This window comes from Aureococcus anophagefferens, assembly GCF_000186865.1.
Source record: "Aureococcus anophagefferens unplaced genomic scaffold AURANscaffold_14, whole genome shotgun sequence".
Taxonomy (NCBI): domain Eukaryota; class Pelagophyceae; order Pelagomonadales; family Pelagomonadaceae; genus Aureococcus; species Aureococcus anophagefferens.
In genome coordinates this window covers 777654-798008 of record NW_008705574.1, presented here as the reverse complement: position 1 = coordinate 798008, position 20355 = coordinate 777654, and the positions used below count along the sequence as shown (strand labels likewise).

The 20355-nt window shown below is 70.4% G+C and overlaps 9 protein-coding genes across 9 annotated transcripts; 4 read left to right on the top strand and 5 right to left on the bottom strand.

Annotated features, from left to right (window-relative positions):
- Nucleotides 1–121: 121 nt before the first annotated feature.
- Nucleotides 122–1045, bottom strand: AURANDRAFT_28778 (hypothetical protein; the record flags this gene model as incomplete). The annotated part of the gene is made up of 2 exons (XM_009040243.1): nucleotides 122–589; nucleotides 638–1045. The coding sequence occupies 2 exons, from the start codon at nucleotides 1043–1045 to the stop codon at nucleotides 122–124; spliced, it is 876 nt and encodes a 291-aa protein (XP_009038491.1).
- A 246-nt stretch (nucleotides 1046–1291) lies between these two features.
- Nucleotides 1292–2378, top strand: AURANDRAFT_4184 (hypothetical protein; the record flags this gene model as incomplete). Its single annotated transcript, XM_009040163.1, has 2 exons — nucleotides 1292–1950; nucleotides 2144–2378. Coding segments are annotated over 2 exons (894 nt in total), but the record flags the coding sequence as incomplete, so codon positions are not given.
- Nucleotides 2379–2599: 221 nt separating this feature from the next.
- On the bottom strand, nucleotides 2600–3898 carry AURANDRAFT_65415 (hypothetical protein; the record flags this gene model as incomplete). Its single annotated transcript, XM_009040242.1, has 2 exons — nucleotides 2600–2769; nucleotides 2830–3898. The coding sequence occupies 2 exons, from the start codon at nucleotides 3896–3898 to the stop codon at nucleotides 2600–2602; spliced, it is 1239 nt and encodes a 412-aa protein (XP_009038490.1).
- Nucleotides 3899–4065: 167 nt separating this feature from the next.
- On the bottom strand, nucleotides 4066–5379 carry AURANDRAFT_65414 (hypothetical protein; the record flags this gene model as incomplete). The annotated part of the gene is made up of 1 exon (XM_009040241.1): nucleotides 4066–5379. One exon carries the CDS (start codon nucleotides 5377–5379, stop codon nucleotides 4066–4068), a length of 1314 nt encoding a protein of 437 aa, XP_009038489.1.
- Nucleotides 5380–6043: 664 nt separating this feature from the next.
- On the bottom strand, nucleotides 6044–6902 carry AURANDRAFT_65413 (hypothetical protein; the record flags this gene model as incomplete). Its single annotated transcript, XM_009040240.1, has 2 exons — nucleotides 6044–6354; nucleotides 6860–6902. 2 exons carry the CDS (start codon nucleotides 6900–6902, stop codon nucleotides 6044–6046), a joined length of 354 nt encoding a protein of 117 aa, XP_009038488.1.
- Nucleotides 6903–8581: 1679 nt separating this feature from the next.
- AURANDRAFT_65412 (hypothetical protein) lies at nucleotides 8582–9936 on the bottom strand (the record flags this gene model as incomplete). Its single annotated transcript, XM_009040239.1, has 2 exons — nucleotides 8582–9634; nucleotides 9874–9936. 2 exons carry the CDS (start codon nucleotides 9934–9936, stop codon nucleotides 8582–8584), a joined length of 1116 nt encoding a protein of 371 aa, XP_009038487.1.
- Nucleotides 9937–13885: 3949 nt separating this feature from the next.
- AURANDRAFT_28731 (hypothetical protein) lies at nucleotides 13886–14317 on the top strand (the record flags this gene model as incomplete). The annotated part of the gene is made up of 1 exon (XM_009040295.1): nucleotides 13886–14317. The coding sequence occupies one exon, from the start codon at nucleotides 13886–13888 to the stop codon at nucleotides 14315–14317; it is 432 nt and encodes a 143-aa protein (XP_009038543.1).
- Nucleotides 14318–15197: 880 nt separating this feature from the next.
- Nucleotides 15198–16208, top strand: AURANDRAFT_59180 (hypothetical protein; the record flags this gene model as incomplete). Its single annotated transcript, XM_009040296.1, has 1 exon — nucleotides 15198–16208. One exon carries the CDS (start codon nucleotides 15198–15200, stop codon nucleotides 16206–16208), a length of 1011 nt encoding a protein of 336 aa, XP_009038544.1.
- A 2382-nt stretch (nucleotides 16209–18590) lies between these two features.
- On the top strand, nucleotides 18591–19564 carry AURANDRAFT_11858 (hypothetical protein; the record flags this gene model as incomplete). Its single annotated transcript, XM_009040297.1, has 2 exons — nucleotides 18591–19067; nucleotides 19268–19564. Coding segments are annotated over 2 exons (774 nt in total), but the record flags the coding sequence as incomplete, so codon positions are not given.
- Between the last annotated feature and the right edge of the window lie 791 nt (nucleotides 19565–20355).

The following is a 20355-nucleotide window of genomic DNA, read 5'->3' as shown; positions in this document are numbered from 1 at the left end:
CCGCGCGAAACNAACGCGTCGGCGCACGCCGGGGAACGGGGCTCGGGACGGCCGCGGGCACCACGCAGTCTTCGCCATCTTCGTCCCCACGCACACCATCCCCAGACACAGAACGGGGATTCTAAGGCGGCCGGGGCCGCTTGAGCTCGCCCGGCGCGGGCGACCTCGCGCGCGGCGCGGGGCCCGCGAGCCCGAGCTCGCGGAGGACCTCCGGGTGGAGGTGGCCCATGTGGGCGAGGTCGCGGATGAGCGTCTGGCAGCGCGCGTTCTCCGTGTAGAGGCTGACCATCTCCGAGCAGATCGAGTTGAGCGACCGCTCGGAGATGGACAGCGTCGCGAACATGCGGTTGAGGCGCGCCTTGTCCGACTTGGGCGGCAGCTTGCGCATGTAGATGATCGTGATGAAGGCCATGGCCGACGCGATCTTCTGCGGCGCCTGCTGGAGGCAGAGCGACGTCCGGTACGAGTCGCCGATGAAGTTGATCCCCAGCTGCGAGAACTGCTGCTCGTCGGCCTCGTCCAGGGCCTTGCACGCCTTGAGCTGCTTGACGCGCTCGATGAAGTGGAGCATCGGGTTCTCCACCTCCACCTACGGAGACGGACGGGTTCCCAAAGCGCGCGCGAGCTCGAAACTCACGTCGAAGCCGATCGCGTAGAGGAGCGCGCGCTCCTTGACGAGCACCTCGTGCTTCGTCGCCGCGAAGGCCTCGCTCTGCTGGTCCAGGGGCGGCGCCTTCGGGTGGCGCACCGCGCCGCACGTCGCGACGAGCTTGCCGAGCCGCGCGGGCGACTCCTCGACCTTGGCCGCGAGGAAGAGGCAGGCCATGGCGACGTGGAAGCGGTCGTGGGCCTTGAAGGACTCGGCCTGGTAGAACTTCTGGAAGTAGTGCTGCGCCGTGAGGACGGGCAGCTTCGGCAGCTTGAGGGCGAGGCCGCACTCGCTGATGTACCAGCTCGTCTGCCGCCGCTTCTTCTTCTCCTCCGACGCGCTGTAGCCGTCGCGCATCGACGGCGTCGGCTCGCCGGGCGGCGCGAAGCTCGCCATGGGCGCGCGTCGGGCGGCGCGAAGGACGGGCCTCGCGGCGACGCGCGACGTTGTCGGCGGCGCGGCCTTGGCTCTCCGGCTCGCGAGAGCATGGAGAGCATGGAGGCCTGCTTCGGCACCCGGCCGCGGCCAGCGCTGCGGCGCCTCGTGCCGTTGCTCCTCCTGCGGTGCGCCGCGCCGCTCGCGGCGCCGAAGCAGGCCGCCGCGCCCAGCGACGCGGAGCGCTACGCCAACAGGGCCGCGCCGGGCGCCATGGTGAGGCCGCCCATGGCCTTCCGGGCGCGCGTCGGCGACGCCGCGCACCCGGCGGCGGCGGGCCGCTACCGGCTCTATTTGAGCGACGCGTGCCCGTGGGCGCACCGCTGCGCCATCGTGTTGAAGCTCAAGGGCCTCGAACGCGCCGTCGCCGTCACGCGCACGGGCCCGCTGTTGGAGAACCTGCGCTTCGCGCCGCCCTTCGACGCCTACCGCGGCTGGCCGCTCGTCGGCGACGACCGCTTCGCGTTCGTCGACGAGCTCTACGAGCACGCCGCGCCCGGCTACCGCGCGAGCCACGGCGACGGGCGGCCGTCGTTCTCGGTGCCCGTCCTCTTCGACGAGGCGACGCAGACCATCGTCAACACGGAGTCGGCGGACATCGCCGACATGCTGAACTCGCGCTTCGACGACTTCGCGGACCGCCCGGACGTCGACCTCGCGCCCGCGGCGCTCGCGGAGGCCATGGACGCCGTCAACGCCGTCGTCTACCCCGCGATCAACGACGGCGTCTACCGCTGCGGCTTCGCGCGGACGCAGGAGGCCTACGACGCGGCGCACGCGGCCCACGCGCGGGGCATGCGCGAGATCGACGGCCTTCTGAGCCGCACGCGGTGGCTCTGCGGCGACCGCTTCACGCTCGCGGCTGTGTGGAAATCAACCAGTGGAACGCCCTGTCCAGAAAAAACTTCAAACCTCTCGATCAAATCGAAGTCGATTCGGCTGACTTTTGGACGAATCGATTGCTCTCGTCGAGTTCTCGAAGCACAGCCGAAGAGCTTGCGTCGAAACTGTCGCATACGCGCACATTGAGGTCGGGTTGAAGATTTGATTTCCGCGCAGGCTCGCGGACGTGCGCCTCTTCACGACGCTCGCGCGCTACGACGCGATCTACTCCATCCACTTCAAAACGGGTTTCCGCCTCGCGGCGGACTTCCCGAACCTCCACCGCTTCGCGCGGGACGCGATGCGCCTCCTCGCGGACACGGTGGACCTCGACTTCGCGAAGGAGCACTACTACGCGTCCCACCGCATGCTCAACCCCGCGGGCATCGTGCCCCGGGGGCCCGCGTGCGACCTCCTCGGCGACGACGCCGACCTGCCGCCGGCCCTGACGCTGGCCGACCTCAGTCGGTAGCACGCGAGGACTAACGGCTGTCAGGACGCGGCTGCTCAAGGGGGGTTCCCGAGCGCGCGAGGGTGCGCGGCTGCTCAAGGGGGGTTCCCGAGCGCGCGAGGGTGCGGCTGCTCGAGGCTCCGCGCGTCCAACGCGCGGAGCCGAGCGCGCGTCGCGTCGGCTCACCCGAAGAACTTGACCGGCGACGGCGACTCGCGGCCGCCGCGCGCGCTCCGCTTGGACCGGGGCGTGAGCGCGATGTGGCTCCGGCCCAGGGCCGGCGCGAGGCCGCCGCGGACCTTCTTCAGCGTCGCCGCGACCGTCGCCGACTCGAGCTTGTCGCCCTTGAGGCCTACGGGAAGCGCGACGGTTTCGTTTCACACAAGACGACCGCGGGACGCCGCGTCAGTACGGTTGAGGTCGCCCGCGAGGCGGTTGAAGACGCCGAGCGCGCCGACGATGAAGGAGAAGAGCACGCGGACGCCGATGGAGCCGTCGAAGTGGACGCCGTCGGCGCCGAGGAACGCGCCGAGCGCGTGCGGCGGCGGCGCCTTGTCGAGCGTGAGGTAGGCGTAGGCGACGACGAGCACGGCGGACAGGGCGTGGAGCACGTCGTACTGCTGCCGCGGGATGGACGCGGACTCGAGGCTCAGGCGCTTGCCCCGCGCCTCGACGAGGCGCTCGGCCGCGTCGACGTGCGAAGCCGCCGAGGGCCCGCGGCCGCCGTCCCACATGGCCTGCGACGCCACGAGCGTCTCCAGAATGGCCACGACCTCGTCGTCGCCGGACGCCAGCGCCGCGAGCTCGTCGTCGCGCGTGCCGTCGATGAGGTCCGACGTGTGCGCCCAGGCCGCGGCGGCGCACGTCGCGAAGACGGCCTCGGGCGCCGCGAGGCCCTCGTCGGCGTCGCAGTAGCGCAGGCCCTCGAGGCGCTTCGTGAGCGTGAGGAGCAGCGTCGCCTCCTCGACGGCCGCGGCGCGGAGCGCCTTGAGGCGGTCGCCGGCGTCGGAGATGGTCGACGCGGTGAGCGTGCCGAAGACGATGGACATGAGCGAGAAGAAGAAGCCGCCCTCGCTCGCGTTCGGCGGCGGCAGCGTCGTCAGCGCGCTCGTCAGCGCCGGGTACGCGGCGAAGCCTGCGGGAGGAGGAGAGGCTCGCGCGCGCGGGAAGAAAAAAAAGGTCCGCGCCGACGCGGCGGCCGCGCCGAAGAGCGTCATGGCCAGGTGGCTGTGCATGCCGTAGGGGTTGGCGACGTCGCGGAGCGCCGCGGGCACGCGCAGCGCGCGGGCCGCGTGCTCGGTGGCCTCGCCGAACTCCATCGGCGACGCGTATCTCGCCGGCGCCCAGTCGTCGAGCTCGAGGGGCAGCGCCAGGGACCGCGTCGCGCGGAGCCGCGTCGCCAGGGCGCGCCGCCGCCAGCGCAGCAGGCTGTGCGGCTTGTAGGCGGCGGCGGAGGCGAGCAGGGCGAGGAAGCCGAGCATCGTTGCAACGGAGAGCGGTGGACGGTGGAATGCTAACGAAAGGAGAGCGCTGCAGCTGTGGACACGTCGCACGAATATATCCGGCGGGCTGTCCGTTGGCAAGATATGGATTTCTTGCCACTAAAGGTGACGTTATTTGACGTCTCAGGACGTACCTCGGGGCTTACTCAGGGCGGAAGCGCGAGCGGCCGGAGGAGCGAGTCCCGGGAGCGCGGCGGCAGGTCCCAGGCCGCGGCGACGACGGCCTCCTTGACCCGGCCGTCCGTCGCGGCGCGCGGCGCGAGGCCCGGCGTCGCGTTGACCTCGAGGAGCCACGCGTCCCCGCGGCCGTCGACGGCGAAGTCGAGGCCGAGGATCTTCGGCAGGCCCGGCACGAGGGGCGAAGAGCCCGCGAGCCGCGCGAGGCGCGCGACGCCGGCTGCGGCCGCTTCGACGCGCGGCCACGCGCGCGACTCCCAGCCCGGCACGCGGTCCCGGGCCCAGCCGAAGTCCTCCTCTGCGAGGTCCGCGCCGTCCAAGAGGCTCTGCGCCGCGTTCGTCGCGTGGACCGCGCCGTCGAGGCCGTCGCCGTAGTCCCGCGGCGCGAAGCGCACGACGCCGTCGGCCGCGAGCCACGCGTCGCCGCCGCGCACGACGACGTAGGCGCGCAGGCTCGCGGCGCGGCCGCGGAGCAGCAGGGGCGCCACGTAGCGCTGCGCGAGGTGGGCGCCGTGGCCCGCGCTCGTCGCCTCCGCCCAGGAGCCGTGGAAGACGACGCCGCCGCCGCCGTAGCCGCGCCGCGGCTTCGCGACCCAGGTCACGGCGTCGCCGCCGCCGCCGTCGTCGTCGAACTCTTCGGCGCAGGGCAGCTCGCGGGCCTCGGGCCACGTCGCGCGCAGCGCCGCGTCGCCGCGCTCCGTAATCCGCCGGTGGAGCGCGACCTTGTCGTCGAGCGCGCGGTACGCGGGGTCGTGCACGCACCACGCGTTCGCGCGGACCCGGTCGAGGAAGGCGCCGTCGCGGCGCCCGGCAAAGGCCGCGCGCGCGAGGAAGCAGTCGTCGTCGCCGACGCGCCGCCCGGTCAAAACGCCCTCGAGCGCGCGCGACTCCGGCGTCGCGGCGCCGCGGCGCCGGCTCAGGCGCAGCCAGGCCGCCGCGGCGCGCGGGCGCCCCGCGCGGCACTCGCTCTCCGCGGCCTCGAGCGTGACTGTTGCGATTTGTTCTTCCGGGAGCGCGCGTCGGAACAACGCGCGGCGCAGCCCCGCGGCGGCCTCGGCGTCGCGGCCGAGGCGCGCGAGGCAGCGCGCCGCGCCGAGCTCGGCGGCCGCCGACGGCGCGAGGTCCAGGGACTCGCGGAAGGCGCCGAGTGCCGCGGCGTCGTCGTGGCACTTGACGCGGCATTCGCCGAGGCAGAGCTTTTGCAACGACGCGACGGAGTTGTCTCGGTGAAACGGCTCCGTCTCCAGGAGCGTTCGGGCGTCACGCCAGCGGCCCGCGCGCATGAGCGACGTGGGGGTGAGTGTGTGTGCTGTGTGCGCGAGGAGCAGGAGCGCCGAGAGCGCCGAGAGCGCCGAGAGCGCCGTCCGCGACGCGTTCGTTCGCGGTCGGCGCATGACTTGTGATTCGAGCTGCGACGGTGTTCGGGTTTCTTCTGATGATGTGCGCAGAGCCGGAGTGTCTGTTCCGAGCTTGAGTGTTTGCTCCTCGTATTCGTCTGATGTTTCAATGTGCTGCAGCGCTTCGGCGCTTCGGCGATGCCTCTTTCGTGTGCACAGATCCGAATTTCGTGCACAGGTCGTCGACGTGCTGCTACCGCGCGATGCGCAGCGCTGGCGACGCGCGCGCGGCGCACCGACGAGGCGCGTGCACGGCCACAGGACTTCGAGAGGGCCGAGCGGCGCGGCGCTCGCTGATCTCGATTTTGCTCTTATGGCTCAGTGGCAGAGCATTTGTCTTGTAAACAAAAGGTCCGTGGTTCGATCCCGCGTGAGAGCTGTCCACGGTTTCTTTTTTTGTTTTTTTTGGTTCGTGTTATCGTGCTTTGCGTTTTTTTAAGTAGGCGAAGGGCGTGCGGCATTTTTTTTGGCGCGCGGCGTTCGACCGCGCGCGTTTCAGCCGCGAACGCGCTTAGAAACGCCGCCCACCGCGAAACTAGCCCGCCCGCTCCTACTTCGTCTCTTCCGGCGCCGCGGCCTCCTCGCCCTCCGCCGTGCCCGGCGGGTTCTCCTCCATGATGTGGTTCAGCGCGACCATCTTGTAGAGCTTGAGGTTCGCGAGCGCGCAGTTGTGGTCGACCTCGTCGCGCTTCCGTCGCGCCTCCTCGAGCTCCTCCGCGTCCGTCTTGTTGTCCGCCTCGAGGCGCGCGACGACCTTGAAGGACTTTTTTCGCAGGACCTGCTTGTAGGTGCACGTCGCCTTCCAACCGGACTTGAGGAGGCGGACGAGCCGCTCGTGGCGCATGTACGCCATGCAGTGGCCTGCGCGTCGCGTCGCGAGGGTGAGGTCCGTGCGAGGGGTTCGTTCGCTTCGGGCGCGCGAGAGTTCGGTCCTCTTCGGCGCGAGCGTTCGGTCCTCTTCGTCTTTCCGCGGGACCCGGCGCGCGCGCCGAGCTCCTCGGCGATCTCGAGCACCTCCTCGGAGTCGTGGATCTGCGCGAGCTTGATGATCGGCGCGATCTGCTCCTTGGGCACGTTGCTCTCCTGGAGGAACTGGATGACGCGCTCGCCTGCGCGTGAGAAATCTCGAGACGACCAAACGGCTGCCCGAATCGTGGCCGGGCGACGCACAAACCCGACGCCCGCCGGTCGCTCCCAGCTCGCGCAAAACCCACGCGCGCCGGTCGCTCCCAGCTCGCGCCGTTAAGATGCCCCAGCGCCCGCGTCGGCCGCCCGACTCGACGTGCGCCGTTCTCCTCTCGTCGAGATGACAGACGCTCTCTCGCTCTCCGGAAGTGTCACGTTCGCGACGCGCCGTAAAACGCACAGCACTCGTCCACGGCCTGGAGGAGCTCGTCCTGCGTCGCCATGGGCGGTGCGCGGCACGCAGCCCCAGCTCCAAAGCTTAGAGGGTTGATAAAACGCGTTGGTTGAGAAGATATACTAGAGCATTGAACTTTGGGCAACCCCCGGCCAGTCGATTTGTTGTGCTTGCTTCCCGAGATCATGAACGCTTCTGCGTGTGACTTTCGCAATTCGAACGAACAAGTCATCGAAATCGGCAGCCTCCGGGTAGCGGGTTCGGGGCAGCGTTCTGCGGGGGGTATAGCTCAGGGGTAGAGCGATCGCTTCGCATGCGATACTTCTCGATATCGAGTAGCGTACAAGGCCGCGGGTTCAAATCCCTCTACCTCCACTGCGGATGATTTTTTTTTGTCCCCGCGACATCTATCCACCCTCCAGAGCCATCCAGGGACGTGTCGGTGTTTTTTTTGTTCGGCGGCGCTGAAAAAAACACCCCCGGCGGCGGTGTTTCTTTTTGTGCAGCCCGTCGAGCCGCAACAGCCCGGAGTGGCAGCCCTCCTCCTCCTACGCGCGCGCGCGGCGCGGCTCCGGCAGCGTGTGATCGTCGTCGTGATCGCGCCAAACATCTGACACAAGAAGAGCTCTTCGATCGGGCCCAACAAGGTCGTCGAGCAGACGGGGCAGCTCCTCCTCCTCGAACGCGTCGCGCGCGCGGCGCGGCTCCGGTCGAGCTCGTGCTGTGTGTGTGTGCTGCGAGCTTTTAGCTGCCGGAGCCGTGTCGCGCGCTCGCGCGCGCGCATCGTCGAGCGCGAGGCCGTAACGACCCGCGCCGACCCGCGCCGACCGCGAGACGCGACGACGCCGCGACCGCGTAAAAAGCACGATGCTCCAGCAGCACCGCACGTCGCAGCGCCTCAAGGAGATCCGCTTCAAGTTCAACGCCAAGACCCTCGAGCAAGTCCGACCGAAGCGGCAGCTCGAGGACAACGCGATCCGCCGCGACATCAAGCGCGACCTCGGCGACACGCGCGTCGCGGTCCACCACGCCGAGGATCGCCACGGCGCGCCCCGGAGTCGCGTCAAGTTCGGGGGCCGCGGCGGCGCGGCGCGCGCGCGCGCCTCCGCTCGCGGCGGCGGAGTCCCGGGGCGGCCGCGCGAGAAGACGCGAAACCCTCAGGCTACGATCTGAAGGCGCGGTGGCTCGAGACGCTCACGCTCGACGGGTCCATGCTCGAGGACGCGGGCGCCGCCGCCGGCCTCAAGGACCTCGTCCTCGTCGCCGTGCGCAACTACGGCCTCGCGCTCCAGCGCGCGCGCGGCGCCTCCGGAGTTTCTCGCCGAACCCGAAACCCGGCGCAGGTGGGCGTCCGCGGAGCTCCGCGGCGACCGGGAGGTCGTCTACCTCGCCGTGAAGCAGTGCGGCCTCGCGCTCGCCTTCGCGTCGACCGAGCTCAAGCGCGACCGGAAGCTCGTGCTCACCGCGGGCCGCGAGAACGTGCACGCGCTGAAGCACGCGGCGCCGGAGCTCCTCGCGGACTCGGCCTTCATGAACCGGGGCTACCGCGAGCACGAGCGGAAGCTCCGCTGGCTCGAGGCCCAGCTCGTGCGCCGGGAGCACGCGGCGCGCACGTACCGGAAGATCACGCACCTGAACCGGATGGCCTGACTCGGAGCGGCGCGCGCGAAGCTAAGGCGTGCGCCGCTCGGGGAACCTCGATCTTACGGACACATCAAAGGCGCGCGCCTAGGGCTGGTCCTCGTCGTCGAAGCACTCGAAGGACTCGTCGCCGTAGGTGCCCGGCTGCTGGAGGCCGCGCGCGTAGTCGAAGTCGGGCGTCGGCGGGGGCTCGTCGTCGTCGTCGACGCCGCGGCCGTCGTCGTCGAGGCAGCTCCGCTCGAGCTCGACGGGCTCGACGAAGAACGTCTTCTCGTGCTCGTAGGGCTCGGGCGTGTCGGACCGCAAACCCGCGGCGAACTGCGCGGTCGGCGAACACGCGCGGCTCCGCGTGCCGCCGCTCTCCCAGGTCGGGACGGGCGTCGGGTACTGGCCCGGGGCGACGTCGACGACGACCTCCGCGGGCGCGTCGACGAGGCCGATGGACACCTCGCTCGGCTTCGACGCGAGCGACGCCTTCGAGGCCTTGGACGCCGCGGAGTTCTTCGACGCCGCGGAGCGCTGCGACGCGGCGGAGCGCTGCGACTTGGACGACGCCGCGTCCGCCGCCTCGCCGTCGAAGCCCGGCGCGGGCGCGGCGCCCTCGGCGACGTCGCGCGGCGGCGGCGGCGGCGTGCGCAGCGACGCGCGCTTCCGGGCGAAGGCCTCCGTGGCCGACGCCCCGAAGGCCGGCGGCGCTCCGGCCTCCGTGGCGGACGCCCCGAAGGCCGCTTCCGTGGCGGACGCCCCGAAGGCCGGCGGCGCCGGCGCCGGGGCGTCCATGGGCAGGTTCGGCCCCCAGGGGTCGTGGTCCTCCCACGCGGCGCGCCACGCGTCGGAATCGCCGGACGCGTCCGGGCAGTCGCCCGTCGGCGGCCGCACCCACTCGTCCCGCGGGTCGTAGTTCTTCTTGAGCTGGTCCCAGGTGATGGTCCGCGTGGCCTTGCCCCTGGGCGCGTTCCGGAGCGCCTTGCGCCGCGACTCGCGGAACTCCGCGGACACGGGCCCCGACTCGTGGGCCAGGCCGGAGAACTCGACGGTGCGGCCGTCGACGGCCGTCACCAGGCGGTCGTCGCCGGCCGGCGCGGGCGCCTTGGCGTCGTCGACGTCCAGCGACAGCGGCGCGCCGAACGCCGCGCACGCCTCCGCGACGTCCTCGTACGCGTGGAGCGCGCCTGGGCAGCACAAGGGTGATTCAACGTCGCTTCAACGTGAGTGTTCCGCGCGCGCGCGTTCCGGAAAAAGCATCCGGGCTTCGATACCGTTCCGACAGATGATCGCTCGTCCAAAAATCAGCCGAAACGAGTGGAAAACGGCCGAGATAGGAGCCTTTGGAGTTGGGAATGTCGCGCTCTTTTGCTGCCCTGGAGCGCGCCCGCGACGGCCTCCCGGGCGTCGCCGAAGGCCTGGTGCCCGCGCCAGTCCTTCGGGTCGAGGGAGTCCATCCAGGAGTCGGCGCCGCCCGCGCCCAGGATGTCGCCGCCGGCGTTGACCGACGACGGCGGCGCCGCGTGCCGCGGCCGCGTCCGCGTCTTCGCGTGGGCCGTCGACGCGCCGTCGAAGCGCACGGCGCGCGGCGCTTCGACGGCGCGCCCGCGGCCCGCGCCCCGCCCGGCGGCGGCGGACGTCGACCGCCGCGCGGCGAGCGCGGCCGCGCGCCGCTCCGCGTTGGGGGCGTCGCGCGCCGTCTGCGCGCGCGCCGCGTCCTCGGGGGGCTTCGAAACGGCCTTGTGCGGCCCGCGCTTCTGCGCGCGCGTCGCCGCGTTCGAGATGCGCGCCGCGCGCACGTCGACGCCCGTGGCGACGCGCTGCTGCGTGATCTTGCGGATGGGCGCGTTCATGGACTTGGGCTTGTTGCTGTCGACGATGGCCCGCGCGGGCCGCCGCTCCGTGGCCTTGGGCACGTACTCCGCGCGCTTCGGCAGCGGCCGCGGGGCGCCGAAGCTGCCGCGCACGTTCTCGACGCGGCTGCACCAGTCCGGCCGCGACATCGGTTTGTCGTGTTTGAGGAGTTTGATGGCTGCCCCGCCGGAACAGTTTAGTTCAACCTTCTAAGCTACCGAAGGCAACATGAGCCTGGGAAGCAGTGCGGCAGTCTGAGCCGCTCCGCGTGTTCTCAGCGCGTCCATCGTCGCACGCGTGCTCAGCGGCGCGTCGGAAGAGTGGGTCGGCATCGCGCTCGACGAGCCCGAGGGCAAGAACGCAACGCACACGCGATGATCGGCCGCCTGCTCACGCGGCGGCGCCTCGCGCCGGCGGCCCTCGCCCTGGGCCTCGCGTCGGGCTTCGCGCCGCGCGCGACGACGCCCATCCTCTGCAACCGCCAGCCCGACCGCTTCTTCGCGTCGCAGCAGGGCGGCGGCGACGACGAGGCCGAGGTCGCGCGGCTCCGCCGCGAGAACGCCGCGTTGAAGCAGCGGCTCGGCCGCGACGGCGACGAGCCGTCGTCGTTCTTCGACGGCGTCGCCAAGTTCTTCGGCAAGAAGGAGGAGACGGCCCTCGAGAAGCAGCAGGCGCAGATGGGCCGCGAGATCGACGAGGTCTTCAAGGGCGGCGGCCTCCTCGGAAGTCTCGTCGGCTCCGTCGCCAAGGGCGTCGTCGGCATGGCGTCCAAGGCCATGGCGGAGACCGCGGCGGACATGGACAGCGCCCTGCGCGCCGTCGAGCGCGCCCTGAGGCCGCAGCTCGGCGACGACGTCGTCGTCGACCCGCCCATGCAGCAGGCCTACAGCTCCTCGTCGATCAACGGCGCGGTCCGCAAGCAGGTCCAGTGCGTCGCGACGGCGCGCGGCTCCAAGGGCGCGGGCACCGTGCGCTTCGTCGCCGTCATCGACGGCGGCGGCAACGTCGACATCACGAGCCTCGACCTCGACGGCCGCGACGTGCCCGCGGCGAGTCGTCCCGGCTCGCGCAAGGGCGAGGGCGTCATCATCGACGTCTGAAGCTCGTAAGTTCGTGGTTGGTGTGGTTCCCGGTCGCGGCGTCGCTGTTTCGCTCGTCGCAGCCACCGGTGTCGTCGCCCGGCGGCGGGCGCGCGCGGCGCTGCGCACTCGCGGCGCTCACGATTTACCACAGCACGAAGCGCGTGCGCCTTGCTCAGCGTCGTTTTCCTGCGTCGCCACCCGCAGCGCGCCGTGCCGCCTTGCTCAGCGTCGTCTTCTGCGTCGCCACCCGCAGCGCGCCGCGCCGCCAGCCCAGCAGCGATCGCGACCGCCGCCAACCCGAAACGCAGCTATCACAAAACACCGCCACATCGAGCAGCTCTTCCACCATGGACGACGAGGAGACACGAGAAAGCGACAAGCCGCTCTTCTCGCGCATGATGGGCGCCATCCACCGGCAGCACGCCTGGGGCAACGCCATCGGCTTCGTCAAGCTGCCGCTCATCTTCACGGACGCGTCGCTCTACGGCGGCGCCATCGCCCAGTTCTACCTGCTCACGGTCGCGCTGGAGGAGCGCTTGGACGACCACGCGGCCGACCCGCTCGTCGCGCACCTCCGCCGGGCCACGAAGCTGAAGCGCCTGGCGCCGGGCTACGAGGCGGACCTCGCGCAGCTCTTCGGGCCCGGCTGGCGCGCCGTCTGCGCCGCGCGGCGGACGGCCGCGACGGTCGCGTACGTCGATCGGCTCCGGGCCGCGGACGCGGTCGAGGCCGTCGCGGCGACGTTCATCCTCTACGGCGCGCTCGTCGTCGGCGGCGGCAAGAACACGCAGAAGAAGGTCAAGCGCGTGCTGCCGAAATGCGACCACGTGCTCTTCGACGTCGCGGACGACATGCGCGCCGCGCGCCGCGACTTCAAGAACTGCTTCACGCAGATCGCGAAGCCGCACGCGGGGCTCGACGCGGCCGTCGCGCCGGAGCACGCGGACGCGCTCGTCGCCTACGCCGCCGAGTTCATGGACGGCAACAACGCCGTCGTCCTCTCCGTGCGCTGCGTGCCGAACTGGCTCTACGCGGTCGGCGTCGGCGTCGCCGCGGCGGCGCTCGTCGTCGCGCGGCGGCGGAGGGGAGCGTAAGTTTGTATCGTTCCTCGCAGTCGTCCGTTCGCCGTCTCTGGCCGTCGCGGCGCGGCGCCGTCGCGGCGTCGCGCGTCGCGGTGGCCGCGCCGTCCTGGTACCTGTCCTGGTGGCGCATTCGCGCCGCCTTGTTCCGGAGGCGGCGGACGTGGAACACTCGTGTGGAACTCGACTGGAGCGTCGGCGCACCTCGCCGCGCTGGCCTGAAAATCGTCAACTTAAGGCGCTGACTCGGTTTCCCTCGACGTCGAGGCTCAAGCCCGAGACGATCTTTGTTGTGATCAAGGTCCAGCTCCTTCGTCTCGACCCGTCGTCATTCGCAGAGGCGACCACCGCGCCAACCCGACGTTGCACCGCGCCCATTGGCAACGGACCCACCATGGCGCCCTGAACGTGCGCGCGAAGACGCGAGGCGCGGCGCCGCTCCCGGGCGGCAGCACGCTCCGTGAGCGCACTCACCTCCTAAGCACGTGTCCTCGTTGCATGGCAGCATGCTGAAGCGGTCCTACGGCGAGGCGAACCTGAGCGCGCTCGTGCAGCCGCAGTTCGCGTCGGCGAGCGACGCGGAGCGGCGCGCGAAGCGGCGGCGCACGGGCGGCGGCGGCGGCGACTCGTCCGGCGGCGACACGAGCGACGCGCCCCCGGGCGTGTGCGGCAGCGAGGCCTCCGGCGCCGACGATCCGATACTAGCGCGGCGGCCCAGCGACACCTGGGACACGGCGCTGCTCGCCGCCTACGTCGTCGATTGCGACCCGCTGCCCGGCGCGGACCGGGGATTGGGCATGGGCCTCGAGATGCTCGCGCCGGAGCCGTCCTGGACGGGCTCCTGGGCTTCCCACCAGGCCCACATGTCCTTCCTCTACGGCGGCACGCTCAAGGCCGCCAAGTCGCCCCCGCGGTCGCCCGAGAAGCCCAAGCCGCCGAGGCCGGACGACGACGGCTCCGGCGCGTCGCAGGCGGGCAGCGACCTCGAGGCGGACACGGTCATCCAGGACGGCCGCGACCGCAGCGCGTCCGAGGACGAGCCGGCGACGCGCGTCGCCGAGGGCGCGCGCGGCCACGCGAAGCAGCACGCGCTCCGCCGCGGCTTCTTCGCGTCCGCGCTGAAACGGCGCCTCGAGTCGCTCCAGGAGGAGAACGCGCGGCTGAAGCGCGTGGCCACGGAGTGCCTGTCCGTCGACGAGCGCAAGGCGCTCTTCGAGTCGCTCGGGTCCGAGCACCCCGTCGCGCTCGGCGGCGGCGCGCTGACGCACCCGCTCGGCGCGCCGCGGCTGCCGCAGATCCCGAGCGCGGAGACGCTCGCGCCGCCGGAGCTCCCCGCGGCAGCGCGCGAGATGGCCCAGCCGCCGAGCGCGCTGACGCGCCGCGACCTGTCGATGATCAAGGTCATCCAGGACGCGCAGAAGGCCTTCGTCGTGACGAACCCGGAGCTGCCGGACAACCCCATCGTCTGGACGTCCGAGGCCTTCCTGCAGATGACGGGCTACGACCGCGACGACGTCATCGGCCGCAACTGCCGCTTCCTCCAGGGCCCGCGGACGGACCCGCGGCAGGTGTCGGTGATTCGCGACGCCGTCTACAAGGAGCACGAGGCGTCCGTGACGATCCTCAACTACCGCAAGGACGGCACCACCTTCTGGAACCGCTTCTTCGTCGCGCCGTTGCGCGACGCCGAGGGCAAGGTCACCTTCTTCGTCGGCGTGCAGACGGACGTGTCCGCGGCGTTCGCGCGGCCGGGCACCTCCGACGTCGACACGCCCAAGCCGTCGCCGGCGACGCTCCCGCGGTCGCTGGGCAGCGGGGCCTAGGAGGCGCTTCGGCGGTGGGGGCTTTAAAACTTAAAGCTTAGACTGCGATTTTGGCGGGGTGTCACGGTGGCGAAGTCGGTGACGCGGTCCGTCCTGTAGTCTGTTGGGCGGAAGCTCAGCTTCCCACCGGACTAGTCGTCGAGGCGCAGGGACCGGGCGTATCCGGCCAGGGCCAGGTCGTCGCGTTTGCGTTTGTGGACGCCGAAGGCCATGTAGCCCTGGTAACAACGTCACGACGATGGCCCGAGTCGTCTTGTCGCGGCTCTGGAACCAGACGGAACATGAAGAGCACCAGTGCTTGCGGTACCCTGCGAGGCGGCCCAGCTCGGCCGCCACCTGCGGCTGCAGCGTGTCGAGCATGAGCGCGCCCTCGTCGGCCTCGGCGTCGTCGGCCCGGGGCTTCTCGCCGCCGAAGACCTCGCGCGCGCCAAGGCGCAAGGCGCCGCGGCCGCTGTGAAGCGTGCAGACGCCGAGAGCGTCGCGCTCGCGCGCGATGGAGGCCTCATCTCATACCCCGCAGCCTTCTCGGGCAACGCGCGCGCGTCCCGACGCAGGCTGCGGACTTCTGGGCGTGCGTCGCCGGCTTTCCGCACGTCGTCGACAAGCTCGTGTCGATGGGCGAGCTCGACCACGTCTTTAGGAGCGTAAAGCCCAGCGACCGACGCGTGCGGGACCCCTCTCGCCGCGCGCGCGCGCGCGCGGGGAACGATGCCGAGGTCGACGCTGCCGCCGACGTTGACAACGACTGTCGATACATCGATTTCGTCGACCGCCGGTCATAGCTGGCACCCAAGTCTTCGACCAAAAGCGCCGCCCACACACACGGGCCCACCCCCGCCGAGACCGTTGAGCGCCGCGCCGAGCCCCTCGGATCGAAGCCATGGGGAAGGGCGGGCGGAAGCAGGCGCGCCGGTCCGCGTTCCACATCCGCGTCGACGAGGAGCCCCACGCGAAGCGGCGCACGGAGATGCTCAAGAAGTACCCCGAGATCAAGAAGCTCTACCGCTTCGAGCCGCGCACGAAGTACATCGCCGGCGCGACGGTGGCCCTCCAGCTCGCCATGGCCGTGGGCACGCGCCGCTGGGGCTGGTTGCCGTGGCTCGCGGCCATCTACGTCGTCGGCGCGACGGCGAACCACAGCCTCTTCCTCGCGATCCACGAGCTCGCGCACAACCTGGGCGCCAAGTCCGTCGCGGGCAACCGCTACATCGCCATGATGGCGAACATCCCCATCTGCATCGCGTACAGCGTGACGTTTAAGCCCTACCACATGGCGCACCACCGGAACCAGGGCACGCTCGGCGTCGACACGGACATCCCCTCGGCCATCGAGGGGTTGTTAGTGACGGGCACGGCGCTGAACTACTGGGACCACTCGGCGCGGAAGGCCGTCTTCATGTTCTTCCAGATCTTCGGCTACGCTCTCAGACCCATGTTCACGAAGCCCGACCTCGTGCCCTTCGACAAGTGGATCGCGACGAACTGGGCCATCTGCCTCACCTGCGACGCGCTGCTCGTCGCCGCCTACGGCACGACGCCCCTCTTCTACCTGCTGCTGTCCACGTTCTTCGCGGGGTCGATCCACCCGACGGCGGGCCACTTCATCTCGGAGCACTACGTCATGGACGGCACGGCGGAGACCTACTCCTACTACGGCGTGCTCAACTACCTCACCTACAACGTGGGCTACCACAACGAGCACCACGACTTCCCCGCGATCCCCTGGAGCCGGCTGCCGCTCGTGAAAGAGATCGCGCCCGAGTACTACGACCACCTGCCGCAGTGCTCGAGCTGGCCGGGGACGATCCTGCGCTACATCTTCGACGACACCATCTCGCCCTACTCGCGCATGACCAAGGACCCGTCCAAGGTCACGGGCAAGGAGTGGTGAAGCGTTTGAACTCGCCGCCGCGCCCCCGCGCTCGTCTCGTAAAACTCCAGTCTGATTGGCCCGTTAGTTACACAGAGGGGGCGGCGCGCGCGGCGTGCGTCGGTCCCGGCGCGCGCGCCGGCCCGGCCGCGTCACGAGACCTTCGGCGCCGCCGTCCGCCACGGCGGCGCCTGCGGCAGGAAGTCGACGACGCGCAGGTCGAAGTTCGAGTCGCAGGACGACTTCCGCCAGCGGTCCTCGACGCGGCGGAGGAGCGTCGTCCGCCCGTCGCCCGGCGCCGGCGCGGCGCCCGCGGCCGGAACCGGCGGCGCGCGCGTCCCGGGCCGCTCGTAGACCGTCGCCTGGGCGGCCCCGACGTCCCGCGCCTCGGCCACCAACGCCCGGACGACGTCCTCGAGCGCCTTGGCCGCGCTGTGGCGGATCTCGCGGCTGTGGACCTCCTTGATGACGACCTGGGCAGCGAAAGGTGCGAAAAGGCTCCTCTCCCGGCCGTGTTCCACTCGTTTCGGCTGGTTTTCGGACGAGCGATCATCTCTCGGAGCGCTCCCGAAGCGTGGACGCTTTTCCGGAACGCGCGCGCGCGGAACCCTCACGTTGAAGCGACGTTGAATCGCCCTGATGACGACCTTGCCCGCGTAGTCGACGTCCGCGACGAGCATGCGCGTCTTGTGCTCGCCGATCTCGATGGCCGCGCGGCGCGTGCTGCCCCGCCGCCGCTGGAGGTAGAGCACGGCGAGGCCGCCGAGGAGGCAGGCCGTCAACAGGCTCTGGTACGTCGTCTGCATGCTCGAGTGCGTCGACATGTTTTCCGCGCGGCGCGGCGACCGCGGCGCGCGGCGGAGCTCAACGCGAGCGCCGCGGCGCGCGCGAGCGGACCGCGGACGCGGCGGCGCGAGGCACGGGCGGGGCGGCGGGCGTCGGCGCGGCGTGCCTCAGAGCGCAATCAGCTCGTGATCAGCGTCGTCGAGAGCTGCCTTGCCGGCTCGGGCGCTTGCGCAAGAGCTGCGCGAATCAGCTGTGGTAATTCCGCCATTGGCCTCGTCCAGTGGCAGCTTCCAGCCTCTAGTAGCGAGCTATGGTCCGCTATGTACGTGCAACCGACCTTTAGCACGCGCGTTGAGCATTGGCAGCGTTTCAGGCGTTCACGACGGAGGTCAAGGAGGGCAAGATCGACGAGTACCTCAAGTACCACGACGAGATCTGGCCCGACGTCGCCGCGGGCCTGCGCGCCGCGGGCGTGACGTGCGTGATCGCGGCGTCGCGCGCGCGTCTGCAAGCGCGATTGCTTTCGCTTTGCAGGCAGCTGACGATCTTCCGCGTGCCGGACACGCGGCGGCTCTTCATGTACATCACGACGGCCGGCGACACGGTCATGGGCGTCGCGCCGCCGGCGTCCGCGCGTTCGCGGCGCGCGCGACGCGTGTTCAATTTTAGGAGGCGACGGGGCCCGGGAGCCGCTACCGCGAGAACGCGAAGTGCAGAGAGTGGGAGGAGATGATGGACGCGGACTTCCACGTCGCCGCCCGCGTCCCGGGAGGGTGTCTATGTGGCGCGACGCGCGCGTCCCGCAGGGCGGCTGGACGACGCTCGACGAGGTCCACTCGTCGGACACGACGTGGGTCAGCGCCCTCGCGCGCTAGCGCGGCCGGTTTTGTGTAACTCGGCGAAGGGGCTGCCTCTTCTTAGAAGAACCGGGTGCGAGTCGCCGACTCGCGGCGAGGACGCCGGCGCCGACCGGGCGGCGCGAGGCGGCCGTCGAGCTGCACTTTAACACTTCATCGCGTGATGCAACTACTTCACCGTGTGATGCAACTGAGCCTCAACTGCAAATTAGACTACAAATCTCAGGACAAGTCGGTTTCTTCCTTCATGATCAAAGTCATCCTACGACGTGGAGCAATCAAGCATTAGCGTCTTGGGCCGTCCCGTTCGCGGGGTCCGGCCGTTTCCGACGCCATGGTGGCGACGACGGCGGGCCCGCCGTCGCCGATGACGCCGACGCGGAAGATGGAGCTCAAGGCCAAGGAGGCCGACGGCGGCACGGGCCCGACGCCGAACCGGCGCCTGACCGTGGGCTTCGACGCGGCGCAGGCGCCCCGGGAGGGCTTTGATTCCGTCAAGGGCGACGCCTACACGAAGAAGCGGAGCAAGCGGCGGTCCTTCCAGCAGGCGCCCGAGGACCGCGGCTCCGAGGTGCTGCTCCAGGCCGCGGAGGCCGCCGAGGCCGCGAAGCAGGCGGCGGGCAAGGAGCGCGACCGGAGCTACCAGGCCAAGGAGATCTACGAGCCCGACTGGGCGTTGAGCCCCTTCCCGTCCACCGTCGTCGGCACCTTCTCCTGCCACGGCATCGAGCCGTCCTACTTCACGGCCGGCGCCACGGCGAAGATCAACCAGGACCGGGGCTGCGTCGTCCAGCCCTACGGCGGCGACCCGCGGCGCGCGCTCTTCGCCGTCTTCGACGGCCACGGCGAGCGGGGGGACATCGTGTCCGACTACTGCATGAGGTACATCCGCGACACGCTCTGCACGCACCCCAAGTTCGAGTCGGACCTGAAGACCGCTCTAATCGAGACGTTCGTCCGCTGCGACGAGAAGATGGCCCAGGACGACGTGCCCGTGATCCACAGCGGCACGACGGCCGTCGTCGCCGTGCTCGTGGGCAACAAGATGACCATCGCGTCCGTCGGCGACTCGCGCGCGGTCCTGGGCCGCAAGGACGGGACCGCGAAGGATTTGACGGTGGACCAGAACCCGGACCACCCGCTGGAGATGCCGCGCATCCTGAAGGCCGGCGGCTTCGTGAAGAAGGGCGTCGACGGGCTGAGCTCGCGGGTCTACCTGAACAAGGAGCTGACCATGGTGGGGCTCAGGGCAGGAAAAGAGAGCGAAATTCCCAACTTCAAAGGCTCATATCTCGGCCGTTTTCCACTCGTTTCGGCTGATTTTTGGACGAGCGATCATCTCTCGGAACGGTCTCGAAGCGTGGATGCTTTTTTTGGAACGCGCGCGCGCGGAACGCTCGCGTTGAAGCGACGTTGAATCGCTCTTGTCCTGCCCAGGTCGGGCTCGCGATGGCGCGGTCGCTCGGCGACCGCTGCGTGAAGCACGTCGGCGTCATCGCGGAGCCCGCGGTCGTCGAGTACGCCGTGGACGAGGCCGAGGACGCCTTCATCATCGTGGCGTCCGACGGCATCTGGGAGTTCGTGCCGTCGCAGTACGCAGTGGACCTCGCGAGCGAGTCGCTCGAGCGTTCGAACGACGCCGCCGCCGCGTGCCAGGAGCTCATCCTCGAGGGCGCGGCCAGGTGGTCCGAGGAGGAGGGCGACTACCGCGACGACATCACGTGCATGGTCCTGAAGGTGAACCCGCTGACCTTCCTGACCAAGGAGGGCGCCGCGTACCTGCCCGCCGCGGCCGACGACAGGGCCGGCGCGCGGACGGCCGGCGCCGCGGAGAAGACGTCGAACCTCAAGATGCCCAAGGGCCGCAACACGGTCATGCTCGACACCAAGGGCACGGGCGTCGTCGACACGGTCGGCGTCGACACGGTCGGCGACGGCATCGCGGACACGTTTTACCCGGCCAAGGCCGTCGACTCGACGGGCTCGGGACAGGTCGACGCCGTCGAGGTCGACACCAACGACCCGCGCAAGGCCTCGAACATGTACGGCGGCCAGAGCGGCGCGCGGGCGTCCCAGAAGGCCGCCTTCGCGTCGAAGCAGGACATGCTCGCGAAGCTCGTCGCCAAGGTCGACGAGGACGAGGACGTCGCGAGCCGCGCGTCCGACGACTTCTCCTTCGCGGACTGAGCCGCGACCGGGGGCGCCCGGTCCCCCTGCTCCGGAGCGCCCCCCTGTTCCCGCCGCGCCCGCGACTCTGCTCTGCTTCTAATTGACTCCCTTTTTACACGAAGGCCCCCTCAGACGTCGTAGGAGCCCGCGCTGTACTTGCGCGCCTCGTAGGAGTAGTCCGTGCTCCAGACGGGCTCCGCCGCCGGCGACGCCGCGGCGCCCGTCGAGAGGTCGAGGAAGAGGGACGGCAGCTCGCGCTTCCGCCGGACGCCGAAGGCCTCGCGCTGGGTCCAGAGGAAGCGGCCGGAAAACTGGGCGACGCGCGCGACGTTGTAGAGCAGAAACCCGCCCCAGAC